This window comes from Panthera leo, chromosome C1, assembly GCF_018350215.1.
Source record: "Panthera leo isolate Ple1 chromosome C1, P.leo_Ple1_pat1.1, whole genome shotgun sequence".
Lineage (NCBI taxonomy): Eukaryota > Metazoa > Chordata > Mammalia > Carnivora > Felidae > Panthera > Panthera leo.
This window is the reverse complement of record NC_056686.1, coordinates 187,759,946-187,774,496: the sequence shown is the minus strand read 5'-3', so window position 1 is coordinate 187,774,496 and position 14,551 is coordinate 187,759,946. Positions and strand designations below refer to the sequence as shown.

The 14,551-nt window shown below is 34.1% G+C and overlaps 1 protein-coding gene across 24 annotated transcripts in view; it reads right to left on the bottom strand.

Moving 5' to 3' along the window:
• The window catches only part of CARF (calcium responsive transcription factor), a 100,825-nt gene that overhangs the window by 30,872 nt on the left and 55,402 nt on the right, over nucleotides 1–14,551 (bottom strand). For 18 of the 24 annotated variants that reach the window (XM_042949780.1, XM_042949787.1, XM_042949801.1 and 15 more), the window contains one exon: nucleotides 2,470–2,609. In XM_042949780.1, coding sequence (XP_042805714.1) covers nucleotides 2,470–2,609 — 140 coding nt within the window. Of the gene's footprint in view, nucleotides 1–2,469; nucleotides 2,610–12,213; nucleotides 12,955–14,551 lie in introns of those variants that run through there. The other 6 variants (XM_042949796.1, XM_042949800.1, XM_042949795.1 and 3 more) reach the window with 4 other exon arrangements.

Here is a 14,551-nt window from a genome sequence, read left to right as displayed (position 1 = left end):
AAACTTTTTAAAGATATCCATCATTACAATTTTATCTAATTAATCATGAATCTAAATTTTTGTAAACTTAATTTATAGAAATAATGATAATAATAATTTGTCCCATAAAACCAATGTAAGATTAGAAAAAAAATTAAAAAAAACCAATGTAAGAAATATATAAAGTTTAAATTATGAGATATTCAATCTTCCTGTATAACTAGCATACTGTGTTGGCATTAATTTCATATATTAAAGTCAGGAAGGTAATTGTTTTTCAATCCTTTAAACCAATATGATTAACTCATTCTATCAGGAATACTTTATGAATATTTTCTGTATAATATATAAACTTTGTATTCATAAATGAAATTATAATAAAAACCCTTTAAATCCTGGTTCAGAGTCTTTCATCTTGGAAGCAAGAAGTTTTTTCTTCTTTTCTTAGTTTTAACCAGAAATATCTCTTAAAAGCAATTTTTTTTTAAATGTTTATTTGTTTTTGACAGAGAGAGAGACAGAGCATGAGTGGACGAGGGGCAGAAAGAGAGGGAGACGCAGAATCCGAAACAGGCTCCCAGGCTCCAAGCTGTCAGCACAGAGCCCCATACGGGGCTTGAACTCACAGACCAGGAAATCATGACCTGATCCTAAGTCAGATGCTCAACTGACTGAGCCATCTAGGCGCCCCTCTTAAAAGCAATTTTAAAGAAACAGAAAAACAGTTTAATAATTTTTCTTTCTATTGTAGAAATTCATTAGATATTTCTAGATTGAGTACATAATGACAGAATAATTTTTTTTGTCAATTAATCTCTAATGTTTCCCTAGGGAGGGAAAAGAAGAAAAGGAATATGAATTAAAAATGAGAGGGAGCCAACTTTAGTCAAATACAAAATTAGCATTGGAAAAGACTATCTTTCCTTACTTAAAGACAGGGGAAAAGTTTAGATGCAAGAAAACCTATTTTGAAATACATGCACATAAGAGGGGGTGAGGAAGCAGGAGGAAGAGTCAGTCATTACAGCTGGTTTAAAGATTAATTTAGGACCCCTAGACAATTTGATTTCTTTGATTAAAATGCCAGTAACTGTTAATACTTGAAGTATAAAAATGAAAGGGGTATTTCTTACATTAAACAGAGTGATCTTTCTCTTTTAGACCAACAAGACTATATCCTTATGGGGTATTTTGAAGGGAAGGAGAAAAAGTTAGGAGAGACAGTACAGAGGGAAACAGGAACACAGGATGAGGAAATAGAACAATCAAGGACATCATATTCAAATTGTGATTTGAAAGGATCTAGAGAAGACATTTCTAAATTTTTCACATTTTTTTCTTGCCTTTACCAAAGACTCTTTTAAGGAGGCAATTTCATAATCTCTTGACTATATTGGAAGTTTCCTCTTAAAATGTAGACAACTGTAAGGGCGCCTGGGTGGCTCAGTTGGTTGAGTGGCCGACTTCAGCTCAGGTCACGATTTCATGGTTCACGAGTTCGAGCCCCATGTCAGGCTCTGTGCTGACAGCTAGGAACCTGGAGCTTGCTTCTGTGTCTCCCCCTCTCTCTGTCCCTCCCCCGCACATGCTCTGTCTCTCTCTCAAAAACAAATAAACATTAAAAAAATGTAGACAACTGTATATTTGAGATATTGCTTTCTTTTTGCTTCAAAGTACGTCCCCAAAAGAACAATTTTGTTTATATGAGAAGTTCCCCCAAAAAACAATTCTAATTCCAAATAATCCTTTTATCATTTTCAAAGTAATACACAGGCCACCTGGGTGGCTCAGTCAGTTGAGTGTTGGGCTCTTAGTTTCACCTCAGCTCATGAGGTGGGATAGAGCCCAGTATCAGGCTCCATTCTCAGTGGGGGGGGGGGGGGGGGGGCTGCCTGGGATTCTCTCTCTCTCTCCCTTTGCCCTTATTCCCTACTCACATACTCTATCTAAAAAAATAAAAATAAAAGAAAGTAAACAAGACACATTTTGATTCTAGTATAAATACATATAAGATGCAGGAGTCCAGCCCAGAATGGCTATAGAACCAGACTAAAGATAAACCTATGAGTCTGATAATATATAGTCAAATGTGAACCTTGAATCTTAGGGACCCTCTCCTAAAGAGAACCAGACCCTCACGGACAAGATAAAACAAGAGTGGGCAAAGTTCTCATTAAACTTTCATAAATTACTTGAGACAGTTTTCCCAAAGGATGCCAGTTTGAAGAGAAACCTTCTGAACCTACAAGTTTACACCCATTTTTATCCCTATGAACTTCCTCTTAATAGATGCACAATGCAGAAATTACCAGGACAAACAGTATTGACAGTAGTAATGCAGATTTCTACCAAATAAAAGTTTTTCAAACATGATCAATAAATGGAGTTTATTCCTAGACACTACTCTCAAACTAAACAAAACAAACTTAAGCATTTGGAGTATTCGATAAAAAAATTAGAAATCAGAGCTCAAACCCAACATGAACTTACCTTACCACTGTTATTGGAGAGACCCTGTGTAGGAGGCTCAAAGGGCCTCAGAAAAGCATGCTGTTTCCAAGGTGACCAGATTTTGATAAGACCTCCATGACCGTCAAATGCTGGCTCCTTTAAAATACCTCCAAAATAACCTGTTGATAAAGCAAAACTGAGTTTTTTGCTTCCTGTGGTAAGGGAGAATACTATCCGGATAGTCGTAGCATTTCACAGGGGGTATCAGAGGAGCAATAATTAGTAGTTCTGGGATCTAGTTTAAGTTTCAAAGCAGATCTGATTGGAATTACACAAAGTTTATACATAACACCTTTTTGACTGGAGACTGGGAAGTAACGCTTTGAAAGTGATTCTTTCACAATATTTTGCCTTCTTAGACTAATCTGTTGTTCCTTCCATAACCTGAATTGTTCACTTTGGAACTTCTTTGATTTACAATGTTTTTTCCTTTGTTTGAAATGATAGTACTTATCACACCATTTTACAAATTGATTAAAAAACTGTCTGCCACTACACTGTAAGCCCCCATAGAGCTAGGATTGGGTTTTATTAATCTTTTGTATAACCAACAGGTAACACAGTGTCTGATTCTCAATAAACACTCAGCCACTGTTGATTATGATTGGACAAAAGCACATAAACATGCTGACTAATCTGATTTTCAATTGATGGACATGAACTTTAAGTGAACCCTTAATCAAGTAGACCCATTAATAATACTATATTTCATTTGCCTAATTACTCTCATACTAGCTTTTCTCACCAACACACTTCCCCCCAACATACCCATATTCACAGTTACCTAAGGGCCTGGCTTCTTATTTACTGAGAAAATTGAAGCAATCAAAAGAGATTTCCACAGACTGTCACTTGTACAGTAGTAGCATCTTTACCCATGTAGTCTCCCTTGTCATCCACCCACAGATGAGGTATCCATGGTCCTATCTAGAGTCAAACCCTTTATTTGAACACTAGATCCCATCTCCTTTCTGCTACTCAAAGACATTTCTTCAGCAATTTTCTCCCCTTGACAAGTTTCCCTTCTCTCTTTAGGTTGTTTTCCATTTATTTTCTATAAGGACACTCTAAAATCTTAAATGTGGATGGTCATTCATTCAACAATATTTTCTAAGCATCTGCCACTGTCATAGATCAATGAGCAAAAAAAGACAAAGATCCCTAACCCTGAATTTTATAATTTAGTAGAGAGAGACAAACTATAAAGTGTATTCTTAACACAATGGCCAAAATGATCCTTTTAAAGGGTAAGTCATATTATGTTGTCATTCTTCTGCTCAAAACATGCTGTGACTTCCCATTTCCACGCAGAGTAAAAGGCAAAATCTTTATGATGGATTGTAAGACCCTACATGATCTGATTCCCTATTACCTCTCTGACCTCATTTCCCAGTACTCTCTCACTTGCTCACTCCACTCCAGACACATTAGCTTTCTTGCTGACCTCCAGGCACAGCAAGCACTTCCCAATCCTGCAGTTCCCTCTTACTGCACTACTCTACACGGTATCTGCATGACTCTTACTCTCTCTAAGAATTTGCTTGCATGTACCTTCTCAATGAGGCCCACTCTGGTTGTCCTATTTAAAATTGTAACTCTTACCATACTAACCCCATATTTGCCTCTTTCCCTGCTCCATTTTTATGGAGGCTGTCAACCTAACATATAAGTGTAAAATATACATATAACATACTTACATATAAATATATATATACTTACATATATGTATACTTACATATAAATAATATATATTACTACATATAAATATATATAATGAGCTTAGGTTTATATATACTTATTTACTATGTTTATTTTTTATTATCTATCTCCCTCTACTGGACTGTAAGCTCCAAAAGGGCAGGAAGTATGTCTGTTTTGTTGAATGAATGAATGTCCATATTTAAGATTTTAGAGTGTCTTTGTAGAATATAAATATAAAAAACCCAACAGCTTCTATAAAGCAATTATAGATGCAAGTCACAGCCAGAAACTTATTATACAATTTTATTATAGTCATCAAAAAATTACTCTATCACTTCCATTTGGTCATCATATCTACTTTCAGAAATCTGTAACATTTAAAGTTTCACCCAGATTTTAGGAAAGCTTTTTGACTCAATGGACTCCTTTAATGAATCATTTCAATAAGACTTTAAATGTAACACACACTAAGCAAAACGTAAAATTCTTAGTCTGGCCTTCTAGAATTTCTACCATTTAACCTCTCTTACCATTCCAATCTTTATCCCAGCTTCATTCCTTCATTGAATCTTAAAGTTCTGATCAAAATGAACTTTAAAATGTACTCCCAATGAGCTATATAATTCCATCTACTTGCTCCTTGAATTCTGGACATCTGCACTTTAATCTCATGTTCATATCCTGTCATTAAAGATCCAACTCAAAGATTCTATAATGAAACAATCACTTGTTTTCTGGACTGTGTGGCAAAAGGAATGTGGAATGGTACTGGACAGACCTTGCTACCAATATTATCACTTAATAGTTGTTTAATGACCTCAAGCAAGTTATTGAATTTCTGAATTATAGTTCTCCAATTTGTGGGAGTCACCATTAGTGGCCTCAACAATAGTTGAGTGAATTCTGTCTTACTAAAATATATTTTTTCTTGGAGTGGTGCCTAGATTTTAAAAGAATTACGTTTTCTAGCATCCCCTGTAACCAGGGTGGTCATATAACAGTTCTGACCAATAAGATAAAAGGGGAAGTCACAGACGGGTCTCCTAAGAAAGACCTTTGGTTCATTCACCCAGCACAGGACCTTTGCTCATTCCATTCTTCTTGTCTGAACTCTGATCAATGCTGGAGGTGGAACAACCACCATGGACAAAAAAGCAACATGTAGATGAAAGTCACATTAGAGATGCTTATATGAAAATATTAAAGGTTGCTGTGTTCCTGGTAGCCTATGGAACCACCATACATCCCTAGTGAGACTGTCCTCAGATTTGGTTTCATAAAAAAATAAGATCTCTTTATTTGGTTAAACCACCATAATCATGTCTCTGTTGCACACAGCCAAAGATGCTACCTAACAGACACATCACTTTGAGAATAAGGATAATGTTTACCTTTCAGCATTTAAAATTTCCTTGTTAATATTAATTATAAAAAGGAACATATACTGAGTGGCCTGTTACAGATTCTAAGATCTCAACATAGGTTAACTCATTAAACCCTCATAACAGTTCAATTAAGTAGCTACTACTACTATTTGTTCAGAGGAAAGAAAAATACTAAAAACTGAAAGTTCAAGTAATTTGTCCAAAGTTACACAGCTAATAAACAGGAAGTGGGATTCCAATCTGTCTGACTTCAGAGCACAGGCTCTTAACCACCAGTCCAAGCTACAATAATAAGAAACTATTTATGCCAGGTGAAATGCCAAGTGCTTTAACCAAACAATGTAAAGCACCAAGTACAATGTCTGGTGTTTACTGAAATGTCAGTTCTCTTCCTTGTAAGTAATGTCGTCACCCTCTTCTTATTTTATTTTTATTTTAGAGAGAAAGAGAGAGCACAAGCAGGAGACAGGGGCAGAGGGAGAGAGAGAGAATATTAAGCAGACCCCACACTCAGTGTGAGCCCAACATGGGGCTTGATCCCATGACCCTGGGATCATGGCCTGAGCTAAAATCATGAGTGGGATGTTCAACTGAGCCACCAAGGTGTCCCATCTTATTCTTCACTCTTATATAATTTTATCCATATTCCTATGATCAAATTAACCATTTTCTTTTTAAGTTTATTTACTTAGAGAGAGTATGCTCATGTGTTAATATGTGTGAGCATGGGGAAGGGGCACAGAGAGGGGGAGAGAATCCCAAGCAGGCTCCATGCTGTCAATGTGGAGCCCAACATGGGGCTTGATCCCACAAACTGTGAGATCATAACTTGAGCCAAAAGCAAAAGTCAGACACTCAACCAACAGGGCCACCCAGGCACCCCTCAAATTTACCATTTTCTATCTTGTATAAAGTTATATATCTCATGTAATAGACACTACGTTCCAGTAAGGTAAACTTTTAAATCATTCATTTTGGTATCTTACATGGCCTATATCCTAAAGAAGGCTGAATCATGAGTGGTGGAGCCATGGCAGTGGACACTGGAAACTATACTATCAAAGGTGGTCCTTATACAATCAGACAGTTCTGGAGATTACTTTGGACCAATCCTATACCCTAAATTCCACAATTATATACCTACTTGTCTCACTCAGATTTGTTGTACCTTACTCCATCTTGTAATCTATCCTTGTGCTTCCCTCATAACCTCCTACTTATTCTCCCAACTCTACTGCTCCTGCAGAAACCCAAACGTGACATGGCATCAACATTGTCTGGAGAACTTCTGTATCTAGTCAAGCTGGAGTAAAAGTAACCAGATTTATCCTCCTGCCTGAAACAACTATAAAATTGGATAAAATATATGAAACAATGATTCTCAAAATGTTACACATGATGAGAGAGGACAGTGATCCCTGAGAGATATAAAACAGATGAGATGAGGCCTATGTTATCCCAGAGAGCTGTCCAAAGAGATTCCAGGCTGTGGCACATGGGGTAGAAAACCAGGCAGAACCTCTCAGGGCAGAGGAGATGAAACTTGGAATCGAGGAAGGCCAAAGCAGCTAAAGTTTGTAGGCCAAAGTACTGGAGAGGAGAGAGCTATATAGAAAACTCCAGAGATCTGCAGAAGTTCACTCCCTAGCATTCAAAATACTAATGATTAGTACATGAGTATAAGGAAATTACTTGAGACTAGGGAAAAGAACAACCTGAAAGGATTTGGGAACAACCCTCTAAGGTTCATAGGGTTCAGAAGAATACCTCTTCCACCAGCCAGAGTAGAAAACCTCATTAGTTCAAAAGCAATGTACTCAGAAGGGATTTGCCTCAATAGTGACACAAAATTAACACTAGATTAAATGCTGCGTGGTCCTACCTAGCAAAGCTTAAAAGCAAACATTAAAGGAATAATCTGTTTCCAAAAAACTCAATTGTGTCCCAGAACAAAACTCAAGAATATTTATAAGAATACAAAAATATCCAGCACTCGAAAAAGGTGAAAGTTATGTCTGACATCCAATCAAAAGTTACCAGAAATGCAAAAAAGCAGGAAAATATATAAAAATAATATATACAAGATAACTGATTATTTAAAGTGTAAATAGTAACAATGCATTGTCAGGTTTGTAATCTATATAGAAATAAAATGTGTGACCACAATAGCACAAAGAAGGGGAAAGATGTGAGTATATTATTATAAGATTCTTATACTGTATGTTAAATGATGGAATACTACTTGAAGGTAGACTGGGATAGTTAAAGATGTACAGCATAAACACTAAAGCAATAATTAGCTAACAAGTCAATAAAGGAGGTAAAATTGAATCATAAAAAAAGGGCAATTTCACCAAAGGACAGAAAAAGACAACAAAGTACAGATGGAACAAATAGAAAGATAGAAGGGAAGACATAAACACAACAATTTCAATAGTAACATTAAATGCAAATGAAACCCAACATTTGTGAAATATGTAAAATATGTAAAACAGGATAATGCATCCTGATGAACAAGTATGATTTACTCCAGGAATGCAAGAATACAAGGCCTTTACCCTTCAAAATTTAATCAAATCTTAACATATTGAGAGACTAAAAAAAAGAAAATGATTGTATCAATATACACAGCAAAAGCACCTGACAAAATCAAATATCCGTTCCTAATAAAAATTCTCAATAAGCTAAGAACAGAAAGAATCTCATTCAATTTGACAAAGGACATATACAAAACTTATGGTTAACACCATAACAGTGAAAGACTAAATGCTTTTCCCCTAAAATCTGAAACAAGGCAAGGATGTCTACCCTAAGCCATTCTAATCAAAATTGTACTCTAGGTTCTAGTCAGTATAACAGTTGAGAAAAAGAAATATAAGCCATCCAGATTGGAAAAGAAGATGTAAAATAGCACAACTGTCAACGTAGAAAATCTAGAAGAATCTACCAAAAAGCTATGAAAACTAATAAATGAGCTACCAAGGTTGCAAGATAGAAGATCCATATAAAAAATCAACTGTATTTCTATATTAATGCAAAAGTAAGACATTGAAATTAAAAAACAATGTCATTTATAACTTCTTAGTGATAAATCTGATAAAAGACATGAGACCTATACATTAAAAACTCTAAAACATTGCAGAGAAAAAAACAAAGTATCAATATTAAGATTTCAATTATCCCCAAATTGATCTATAATATTCTACATGATCCCAATCAAAATCCCATCAGGCTTTTTTAAAAAAAGAAACTGATCAGGTGATTCTAAAATTCACATGGAAAAACAAAGAACTAAGAATAGCCAAAACAAAGTTGAAAGGAAGAATAAGGTTCAAAGACTTTATTACCTGACTTCAAGATTTATTATAAAGCTATAGTAATCAAGACAGTGGTATTGGCATCAAGAGGGACGAGAGCTTCTCAGTCTCAGTACTACAGACATCTTGGGCCAGATAATTCTTTGTTGTTCAGGCTGTCCTATACATTGTACAATGTTGAAGAGAAGCTCTTGCTTCTATCACAAATCAGTATCTCCCTAGCTATGAGAATTTAAACTGTCTCCAGACTTTGCCCCATGTTTTTTAGAGGCAAAATTGCCCTGGTTGAGACCATGGAGATAAATAATAAATCAATGAAAAAGAACAGAGTCCAGAAATTCACCCATATGTATGTGATTAGTGGATTTTTCATCAATGGTATAAATTTAATTCAATAGAAAAATAGTCTTTTCAGAAAATGGTGCTGAAACAACTGGATATTCATATGCCAAAAAAAGTCTTGTACTATGTATATAAAAATTAACTCAAAATAGATCATGCACCTAAATGTAAACTCAAAAGTTATAAAATTTCTTAGATGAAAACAGGAAAAAATCTAATCTTGGATTAGGCAAAGGTCTTTTAGATACAACACAGAAGTATGATCCATAAAGGGGGGAAAAAGGTACCCTGGACTTAATCACAATAAGAATTTCTGATCTTCTACTCTTTGAAAGATACTGTTAAGAAGGTGAAAAGATAAGCTACAGATCAGGTGAAAATTCTTGTAAATAACATTTCTAAAATGGACTTATATCTAGAATATGCTTTTTAAACCTCTATAAGAAGAAAACATTTCCATTTAAAAATGAGATAAAGATCCAAACAGACACTTCACTAAAGAAAATATACAGATGGCAAATAACTCATGAAAAGATGTTTAACAGCATTGGTGACTGTAGAACTGGAAGTTAAAACCACAATGAGATACTACTAGACTACAAAGCATTGTAATATGCCTACAGTATCAAAAGCCTGTCCATACCAAGCATTGGCTGGAACTCACATACACTCCTGACAGGATCGTAAAGGGGTACAATCACATTGGAAAAACCATTTGAGAGTTTCTTAAAAAGTTAAATATATACCTACCATATGACCCAGCTATTCCTCTCCTAGATATTTACTCAAGAGAAATGAAAGCATCATAAGTTCATACAAAGACTTTTATACAAGTGTTCATAGCAACTTTATTTGTAATAGCCAAGAACTGTAAACAACCCAGCTGTCCATCAGCAGGTAAGTGGATAAGCAAATTATGGAATATTCATACAACGGAATACTATTCAGTAGTAAAAAGGAACGGACTATTCAGACATCTTGCGACACAGATGAATCTGAAAATAACTATGCTGAGTGACAGGGGGTGCCTGGGTGGCTCAGTTGGTTAAGTGTCTGACTCTTGGTTTCTGCTCAGGTCATGATCTCATGGTTTCATGAGTTCAAGCCCCACTTGGGGCTCTGTGCTGACAGTGTGAAGCCTGCTTGGGATTCTTGGTCTTCCTCCCCACTCCCCTCACTCACACTGTCTCCGTCTCTCTCAAAATGAACTTAAAAAAAAAAAAAAAAAAAACATATGCAACATTTGCAACTCATATATGCTGAGTTACAAAAGTCATATATAAAAAGGTTCATACTATATGATTTTTATAAAATTATAGACAAAGCAAATTGATCTCTAATGACAGAAAGCAAATCAGTAGTTGTTTGGGGATGGTGAAGTGTGAGTGGGAGGCAGGGAGAGGAGGGGATTACTAAGAGGCATTAGGAATCTTTTGGAGGTGATGGATATGTTCATTACCTCAACTGTGGTGATGCTTTCATAGATGTATACATTTATCCAAACTTATTAAACTGTACACTTTAAATATGTACAGTTTGTTATATATCAATTATACCTCAATAAAAATATTTTTAAAACCCTCTGCTGGTATCTGATTCCTACTTTGTACTGTGGTTTTAGAATTCTTTATTTTCTTGAGATATGATTGACATATAACATTAAGTTTAAGGTATACAATATGTCAATTAGGTAATTTATATTTTGCAATATAATTACCACCATAGTGTTAACTAACATCACTATCAGGACACAGAATTATTCTCTCCTTTTTGTGGTGAGAACAATTTAGATGTAGTCTCTGAGCAATTCTGAATTTTATAATGCAGTATTATTGACTATAATTACCAGGCCATACATTAGAATTCCAGGATGTATTTACTAATTGCAAGTTTGTACCATATAATATTTTCAAAGGTTTTCAATATTAACCATACTATTTATTTTTCTAATGAATCAAAGTTAGAATTCCTTAGGGGCACGTGGGTGGCTCAGTTGGTTAAGCATCCAACTTCTGCTGAAGTCATAATCTCACGGTTCGTGAGTTCAAGCCCTGCATCAGGCACTGTGCTGACAGCTCAGAGCCTGGAGCCTGCTTCAGATTCTGTGTCTCCCTCTTTCTCTGCCCCTCCCCTGCTCACATTGTCTCTCTCAAAAATGAATAAACGTTAACATTTTTTTAAAATTTAGAATCCCTTAGCGAATTTTTCTTTAATTCTGATTTATTCCTGAAGTTTTAAGAATTCAATGAGCAATGAATATTTGTATTTAATGATTGTATTCATAGCTAACATGTATTTGGCAAAATTACACTAAGGCTTTGCCATTACAACTAAGTTAATTAAGTAGAATTACTGATACTTAGATATCAAAGTATACACCAATCAAAATGTCTAAAGCCTAAATTAGCTGATGGGGAATAGTTAATAGAGTGCCCCTTCTGGAGAGAGTCAGATTTTCTATGGTCCCATAAAATAGGCAGGGAGGAATAAAGCAAAAGAAGCAAAGAGGAAAAACATTAATGATCTCTCCTTTTAAAATCACATACTTCTGTCATTACACCAAAAATATAAAGCTGTACTTAAAGATGTCCAGTGTCAAGATGTGAGAAAAAAAGAATTACTAATATTACAGGGATTGTTTTAAAATGTTGATGGTTGGCTGAGCTGAGAGTACTAAATGTGTATATATACCTAATGTAATGATAACAGGAGTTACTGGTAGTTATGCTGAAAAACTTTCAGGTTCCAAATTGAACATAAATCTCTAGCCAAAGTTCTCAGGTATTTAAGGTGTTTATTCAGCATCTTAAAGATGAACAAAACTACCACTATCCCCAGAAAAAGTATTAAAAAGAAAACTAACAAATTTAAGAAAAAAAAACACAGGATTCTTTTAATGAAAAAATTACATTATAACAAAGACACTATACATTGTTACAATATATATATATATATATATATATACACACACACACATTTTAAAACTTTTTAAAAAACCTGGTACAAATTAAATGACATCTTTCTCATACTCACATGATTAAGTATTTTGACAGGATGTAAAGATGAAACACAAGCTGGTGGGCCTCAAAATTAGAAACTCTAATGCAGGACCAGATCCCATTTTCTACCATTTTTGTGACTTTTAGAAAACATTTACCTTGGATAAGACAAGGTACTTCATGTAAAAACTTTTTCTTTTAAGCATGTTAACTGCTTGTGGAGAAAATTATTATTGAGGGAAAAGCCCACCATGGTGGTGTTTATCTATAATTCACTGTAGCATATATAAAATTCACTGGGAGGCTTTGGAACATGAAAACTACAATGATGAAAAAAGCTCAACTGTAATTATAAATTTCTAACTGCTTATTTTGAATGTCCAACTTACTACTACAGATATTACACCTTGTAATACATGACACAAAAGAGCATATATCAAACTTTGCTGTAGAGCTGTTAGGAGAATGCCAAATATAGATACTGAAAATTTTATGCACTTGTATTTAACACCCTGTGCATTTAAAAATTAATCAAATATTTAAAATATGTAAACACACTTTTATAAAAGCGATGCTAAGCACCCTTAAAATACAATACTGATATACTGTGACTGAACATGCACTTAGAGGGGAAATGAATTTTTAAAAATTTAGAAACCATTTTTAAAGAGCTACTCATTGAAATACTTACATGAAAATATTGATAGTTCCAGTTTCTACCTAAAAACCAAAAGAGTATACAATTAGGGATTTAAACCTTCCTTCATGCTCTTTTTTAATTTTGTTTTTTGTTTGTGGGAAGGATGCACTGTAACTTTCCTCCTCCTAGTGAAAAAAACAGTACCAGAAAGAGACATTCACATAGAATGAAGTGAGAGAAATATTTTAAAACTATATTTTGTTCTTGTTCAAATGTCAAAGTCTGAACTCTCTAACGTCTCTTATCCTCACAGGTAACTGACTGGAGTTTGTATCTTAACAAGCATTTCTCCTTAGCAACTCAACATCAAAAAAGAAAAGAATGTCTCCAAAGGAATATAGTTCAATTGGTAAAATATTTAATAATAAGCTATTGCCATTAATGAAAAGTGAATATTATGTAAAATCCTGAAAAAAGTTTCCATAAAAATTAGAAATAATAAATTAAAAGAATATTACCTACAAATGCAATAAAACTATAAATTCAGACTTATACCCTTTACGTACACACAGACTACGAGAAAGCTGGGTTTGAGGTTACTAAGAGCTATGTTTAACTTAGAGTAACATAATCAGATTTGGCAGACTGCCTCTGAAATGCTGACATCAAATATTTTCAGTTCTTAGGAAAAAGAAAAGCTATTCTAATTAAAAATCATATATGTAACTAAATATCCACTTTGTATTAAATAGGGGTATAAATAATAAATTTTATATTAAATAGGGTATAAATCTAAAGAGCATGGATTTTTAAGAGTTCCACTCACGTCTAATTTAACAATGCTTTACTTAGGTACATGTTGTATACTTGCAACAATTAAAGTGAATTAAGAATGGGAGACTGGACTTTAGAAAAGCCAAAAAGGATTCAGTCATGTAAAAGAGTAAGGTTAAATTTCATATTACATTCCATATACTTTGAATATAAATATTAATATCCATTTGAAATCCTTATTACTTTTACATAAAGTCCTAAATATACCCACAAACGGTCCCTGGGGTGAAAAAAACCTTTAAATTGATTTCTTGACAGCTAATAATTGACATTTCTAGTTCACCAACCTTCCAGAAAACAGAAGCTTATAATGAATACAGTGATTAGTACTTATTCAGTATTTCAAGTAAATATACTTACTCAGCAAGCAAATATAACACATCAGTTGTTTTAAATATGAACTAAATTTTAAACTACAAATACTTACCTTGAAAATACCACTAATTCAGTAAGAGCTCTGGCATAGAAAAATAAATACAACTCAAATTATTTTCTAACCAGAGCTGAATCTTCAATACAAAGTAGGAAAAAAAAAATCTTTTGTGGATATCAACAAGTTCCTCAAATTATCTGTCAACACCAGGGAAGTTTATTATTCTTTCTGAATTCTCTCAATTTCTATAGTTTTCTATCCACATGTAGTGTTTTACCTAAAATACTATATAAATCCATGCAATATGCATTTATTTCTGTTGCTTAGCTGATTAATTCAAATTAAAACTCTAAGTACTTACCAAGACATTTTAAATTTCTACTAGATAACTATTAGTATGCTATTGGTTTGTAGTTATAAGTATAAAAATTATAATGGAAGAAGCCAAAATGCAATTACAGTTTCCACAG